General features: G+C 40.1%; 1 protein-coding gene across 2 annotated transcripts; it reads left to right on the top strand.

Annotated features, from left to right (window-relative positions):
• Nucleotides 1–467: 467 nt before the first annotated feature.
• hdhd2 (haloacid dehalogenase-like hydrolase domain containing 2) lies at nucleotides 468–5,183 on the top strand. 2 transcript variants are annotated; one of them, XM_089021153.1, is made up of 9 exons: nucleotides 468–638; nucleotides 1,099–1,208; nucleotides 1,294–1,396; nucleotides 2,564–2,669; nucleotides 2,750–2,834; nucleotides 2,930–3,095; nucleotides 3,184–3,234; nucleotides 3,304–3,367; nucleotides 3,428–5,183. In XM_089021153.1, the coding sequence occupies exons 2-9, from the start codon at nucleotides 1,099–1,101 to the stop codon at nucleotides 3,529–3,531; spliced, it is 789 nt and encodes a 262-aa protein (XP_088877279.1). In that variant the 5' UTR covers nucleotides 468–638; the 3' UTR covers nucleotides 3,532–5,183. The 2 variants fall into 2 exon arrangements, with proteins under 2 accessions (XP_088877279.1, XP_088877278.1); XM_089021152.1 differs by having other exon boundaries at nucleotides 470–724.
• The last annotated feature ends 1,438 nt before the right edge of the window (nucleotides 5,184–6,621 follow it).

The following is a 6,621-nucleotide window of genomic DNA, read 5'->3' as shown; positions in this document are numbered from 1 at the left end:
CGTTGAAGTTTCAAAGACGCTCCAATCAGTGCAGTCTAAGCATTCTTGTAGCGATAACTTTGCTTCATCTGTCCATGTTTTAACTGTCTTGACTACCGGTTTTACACATTTGAGTTTCTGTTTGTATGTGGGAATTAAGTGGATTAAATAGTGGTCAGAAAGCATGGAAATATCAAATGAAAAAATAAATTAGATGTATTTAGTTATTTGTACTTTAAAGTTCTTGTCCATTTAACTTCACCGTTTTAGGATTTTTTTCAAAATCGCTTAATTTTCACATTTACCGTTCAAGTAGAGACGAGCGGTGACGTCATTGATGACGACACTGCCTCACCAGCCATGAACCTCACCGCACGTCACTGATTATATATATATCTATATATATATATATATATAGGGAAAAGCCGAAAGGAAAAGATTATTATTATTATTATTATTATTATTATTATTATTATTATTATTAATTCGTTATTATTAATTCGTAGTCGTACGTATTTTCAAAGTAGCACATTTATCAGAGGAGGCAGAATTGACACATAAAACGCAATACACTTCCGTATTTCCACCAATGAAGAAGTCGTGAACCGGAAGCGAGTCTCAATTTTGTAAACATTAGCGTAAATGTTCGCCTGCTAAAGGTTCATTATTTCTATCATTACTACGTATCATTATTTTAACGCCTGTTGTCGTGGCTAAGAAATTCGCAGCATATTGAATTTGCGTTGTAAGTTACGGTTTTATTAAAACATGCTGAAGAGCAGCGAGTTTATTATCCTCTCAATTTTCCATGATCTCGATTTGAACAACAGTAATCTGATCCATTTTGCCAATTCCGAATGATTCGATTGGATTTTTGAAAAAAAAAAAAAAAAAAAAAAAAAAAAAAACTCTAAACCCCTCATTTACAGCGGACTTGATCAGTTTATCAAATTTCACCCAGACTGAAAGGAAAAAAAAACTTTTATTAACAGAGAATTACCTCATTAAATTAAATTATCTATTGGTTACATTGTTTTATTTATGATACAGTACTCACCGCCCTTGTGCAATATGGGTCGATACAGCGGGACTTTCATGGTCTCGCGTTCTCTCACGCAGATGACAAGAATGGCAAGCAGACGTGCTCTAAAAGCCGTTCTCATTGACCTAAGTGGAACTCTGCACATAGAAGATACAGCAGTGCCCGGGGCGCAAGACGCCCTCTCCAGGTGGGAGATTCGTGGTTCTCTCCTTCTCAAGAAGAACCGCAAAATCACTCAAAATTGACCACGTTTTGTGTTTGGGTGTTGTCAGGTTACGGCAAGCATCTGTCGCCATCAAGTTTGTGACCAACACATCCAAAGAGAGCAAAAAGAACTTGCTGGAAAGGCTGCAAAAGCTCAACTTTGACCTCAAGGTAGAGGAGAAATAAATAAATAAAACGTTATTTCTGTTACAATAATATATTTCATTTATAAGCGCCTTTCAATCAGAATCAGAATCAGACTCATATTTATTGCCACAGATAGCCAACAGCTAGCCAGCTAACCTGTTAGATACCTCCAAATTGGGTACATTTGAAAGAGACCTAATTGTCCGCTACAGCCAAACAAGACTATTATATCTGAATAAGTTAACAAATATCCAAAAAAGAGTAGGAGTTTTTGGTTACATCTTTTTTTTATGGAGTTTTTATTTTTATTTTTAGTCAAATAGGAATAAATGATTCACATGGATCCATTTCTTCACAATATTTATCCGGATTCAACAATTTATTTACACCCACCAATAAGCAACCAATGCAAGGCGTGACCCATTCTTACTAACTGTTCTGTTAGACTAGGTGAGTGATAAACGAGAGCATGTTCGGATTTACACATCTTCTTTTCCTTTCGGCTTTTCCCTTCAAGGGGTCACCACAGCGAATCAGTGTCCTCCATCTTTAGAGGCTTGATTCACATGTTTGTTTTGACCAAGCTTTTACGTCGGATGCCCTTCCTGACACAATTCACTGTATTTATCCGGGCTTGGGACCGGCACAAGAAGACATATGTCCCTTTGTGGCTACAGAACAAGCAACTCGCTCCGTGTAATATTTGTTTATGTCGCAGATTTGGGACCGGTCTTGTCGTCCGATCTCATCGCTACGTGAGCATTAACCTCTGCCACCCTCTATTTACTATGTATTCTATTAGCTAGCTGGATACCTAGCTGGCTATATATTTGCTATCTATTAGCTAGCTAGCTAGCTATCCATCTATTAGTTATCTATTAGCTAGCTAACTTTCTATCTATTTGAGTTATTTCCGGGTTGAGTGAACGCTGGCGCGTGTGGTAGCCGCTGCTCACCCACAGAAAAACTTATCCTGTGAATGTCAAGTCACCCCGAGTTTCGAAAGGCGCTTATAAATGAGATGTATTATTAGTATTTTAAAATCTATTATCTTTTATTTCCATACGCAAGCATTCGGGAACATGTGTATCAAAAGTGCCTAATTAGGTGTCATAATTATAAAAAAAAGTTATATGAAGAATGGAGTCTGAAAAAATAGTCAAAAAAGGACATGGAGTTTCGGTTATACAGGAAGAAGAGATCTTCACATCACTAAGTGCTGCGAGGACTCTCTTAGAAAAGACCAAACACAGACCTTTGCTCCTGGTGGAGGACAGTGCCCTGGAAGACTTTGCAGGTACAAGCCTAAACAAAAAAAAACATATATAACTTAACTCCAAAAGTCAAAGATCAAGCCTGTTTTAATCTACGTTGCAGGTATCGACACAACTGAACCGAACGCTGTCGTTATCGGGCTCGCTCCTGATCATTTCGACTATCAAACAATGAACGAGGCTTTCAGGTGATGGTAACGTTGACCTCTCAGGATGGCAAGACACGTCATGGTTAAACAAAAGAATTATTAGGTTCCAAATATGCCCATTTCCGTCCCCTCAGACTGATCCTGGATGGCGCTCCACTCTACGCAATTCACAAGGCTCGCTACTATAAAAGAAAAGATGGTTTGGCCCTCGGCCCTGGACCATTTGTCTCAGGACTGGAATATGCCACAGACTGCAAAGCGACCCTCGTGGGAAAACCTGAAAAGATGTTTTTCACCCAGGTTGTTATTCCACCGGACTCTTAATTTTGAAAATCATGCTGAGTTAAATGACATCTTTTGACCGACTGACGGCAGATTTTCCACGCAGGCTTTGGCTGATTTGGGGTTTCGCCCTGATGAAGCAGTCATGATCGGAGATGTAAGCCGACGACTCTCACTTCACAATTCGTCTTCATTTTACTTCACCTCGGCTTGTGTTTTCTCCAAGGATGCCAGGGATGACGTGGAAGGAGCTCAGAATGCCGAAATGTTGGGAATTCTGGTTCGAACTGGTGAGACGTACATTTTCCATTAATGTGGTCCGACCTAAATTTGGACTGATGGGGTTACAGGGAAATACAGACAAGGTGACGAGAAGAAAATCAACCCTCCTCCTCACCTGACGTGCGACACTTTCCCAGATGCTGTTGAGCACATTCTTCAGAATTTATTATAACGTCAACTGGTTTTAATCATAATCATAATACATTTCATTTCTAAGTGCCTTTCAAAACTCTCAAGGTCACTTTACAGTCACAGGATAAAGTTTTTTTTTTGTGGGTGAGCAGCAGCAGCCACATGAGCCAGCGTTCACTCAACCCCGAAGTAACTCAAATAGATAGAAAGTTCGCGAGCTGGCTAATAGCCAGTTAGATAGATAATAGATAGCCAGTTAGAAAGCCTGATAGCGAATAGATAGCCAGCTAGATAGCTAATAGGTAGCATATAGATAGCAAATGGCTAGTTAGGTAGCCAGCGAGATAGCTAGTTAGCAAATATGTATCACATAGATATGTAGCAAAGTAGCCAGCTAGATAGCTATCTAGCCAGCTAGATAGCGAGATTAGCTAGCTAAAAGATAACGAATAGATAGCTGGCTAGATAGATAGCTAATAGATAGCATATAGATAGAAAATAGATAATATTGGATTGGATTGGATTTGCCTTTATTAGTCTCGCAGTGGAGACATTTACATTTCACAGCAGCAAAGTTATGAAGGAAATGAAAGTAGAAAAGCAAAACACAGGAGCTGCTATATATAACAATATATTTCATTTCTAAGTGCCTTTCAAAACTCTCAAGGTCACTTTACAGTCACAGGAGTTTTTCTTTTGGTGAGCAGCGGCAGCTACATGCCAGCGTTCACTCAACCCCAAGGTAACTGCAATAGATAGAAAGCTAGCTTGCTAGCTAATGGATAGCTAATAAATAGGGAATTGTCATATAGCCAACAGCTAACTAGCTATACATCTTACAGCCAGCCAACTAATAGCTAGCCAGCCAACTAATGGATCGCTCATAAATAGCTACTAGCTAGCCAGTTAGCCAAAATCTAGCCAGGTAGCCAACAGCTATCCAGCTAACAGCCTGCTAGACAGCTAGCTAGCTAATGGATAGCTAATACAACATCTTTTGTAACAGACCGAAAACTTTTTTTTCCCCTCTGGCTGTCACAGATTCTCAGTCGATTAAAGGACAACCGACGTCACTTTTTTGTAATTTAAAACAGATTCTTATCTTACAGACCATGGGTGCTCACACTTTTTCAGCATACGATCTACTTATAAAGACTACCAAGTCAAAATGATCTACCCACGACAAAAATGCAAAACATAATTATTTTCAAATGTTTTAAGAATTCTTTGTATGTACAATGTATGTTGATTTACCTTGCATAACTGAATAAGCCAATATTGCACAACACACATAATAACTACATATACATAACATTATAAATAACTATTAACATTTTTTTGTAATTACCTGAGTTTACTTTGATGACTTGACAGTAGCCAAAATGGAACTGTATAGTGCCACTTTTTTATTTATTTTTTTGTTCTTTTGACTTCAAGACGGCGCCCCGAGAGTGGCGGCCTTTCCAGCAGCTCCTGTATTTTGCTTTTCTACTTTCATTTCTTTCAGAACTTTGCTGCTGTGAAATGTAAATTTCTCCACTGTGAGACTAATAAAGGCAAATCCAATCCAATCCAATCCAATCCAATCCAATCCATTTAGCAGTTTTTTTGACAACGATACTAGTGCAGCGTGTTCTACCGGAAACAAATTCCTTGTGTGTTCTACATACTTGGCAATAAAGATGATTCTGATTCAGATTCTGATTCTGATTCTTATTGCACTGAATTGAATCAGCCAGGGATGCATAGTCCAGACAGTAGCTGCTGACAGCCAGCCTCAAGCACATTTCCAAATGTTCATCATTCATAGTGGAATGGTATTTGGACTTAATGATCTTCATGTAGGAAAATGCTGACCACATAAATAAGTGGAGCCCAATAATGCAGTCAAGGAGGTAGCACATTTCCTCATGTTGGGGTACTTTTCCTGTGTGAGTAAATTACATAACTGTCCATGAGCCCTGGACTTCAGCAGTGAGAACACTCACAATCTCCAATGTCTTTCCACATTTGCTGGGTTAAATCCTCAGCCATGGCTTCACAGCGCCGTGTAACTGTATGTCTTGACAGCTGCAGAGCTTTGATTGAAGATAATATATCTGCCTTATTTTTAAAATCTCTGAACAAGGAGTCAGCTGCTTCAACGAATGCTTCTTTTGCCATCTCCCCGTCTTGGAAGGACTTATTGTTTTTAACGATGGCGTGACTCACCCGGAACGATGCTTCGGTGGCGGCTTTCGCTTTTGAAGTATGTTGAGTGAAAAATGACTGCTGTCCGGACAACTGGGATTTTAGTTCGGCCACCGTTCTCTTTCTTAGCTGGCTTTTCGGCGGGAAGTCAATGTCATATTTTCCATGAACAGTCCGAAAATGCAGCTCCGCATTTTCCCATTCCGTATGAAAGTAATATGTTTTGCCCCCTTACTTGGTCCCGCTTTCTCACTCATTTTGATCACCATATGTTTTGGCAAGGGCTTAAAATCTGAGGTAATTCGCTGACTAGCTTGTAAATGTTGCTGCGTTTAGCGCCGTTGTTTACGCATGCACGGCGACCTAAAGGTAAAAATTCAGTTCTGAATGGTTGCCCTGTATGTCAATCAAGTGACGGGACGTTTGATAGGCTCACAAATGTTTTTTTTTACTGTCACGCTGCGATCGACCAGTACTACCGCCGCGATCGACCAGTAGATCGCGCTCGACGTAATGAGCACCCCTGTTACAGACAGTGTATTGTCGGTGTTGAAATACCTGACATGTTTCGGTGTCTACTTCCGCCTTCGTCGACAAAGGCGGAAGTAGACGCCAAAACATGTCAGGTACAGTAAAGTCTCGTTATATCGATATTCTCGGGAGTTAGAAAAAAATGTCGATATAACCGTACTGTCGATATATCCGTCCTGCGCCGAACTGCATTAAAGGGGGGGGGGGAAACACGTAAACGGGGGATCTTTGATATGGCATGTCATTTTATCATTGGCATTATATATGGCATATCATTTTATCTAACATGCTTTTTGTACAGTAGTGAAGTCCATCCATTCCATTTTCCGTACCGCTTATTCCTCATTAGGGTCGCGGGGGTTGCTGGAGCCTATCTCAGCTGTCTTCTGGCACGAGGCGGGGAACACCG

The sequence above is a fragment of the Hippocampus bargibanti genome, linkage group LG18 (assembly GCF_051943395.1).
Source record: "Hippocampus bargibanti isolate YZ-2025 linkage group LG18, ASM5194339v1, whole genome shotgun sequence".
NCBI lineage: Eukaryota > Metazoa > Chordata > Actinopteri > Syngnathiformes > Syngnathidae > Hippocampus > Hippocampus bargibanti.
The sequence above is the reverse complement of the archived record's forward strand: the minus strand, read 5'-3'. Positions and strand labels throughout refer to the sequence as shown.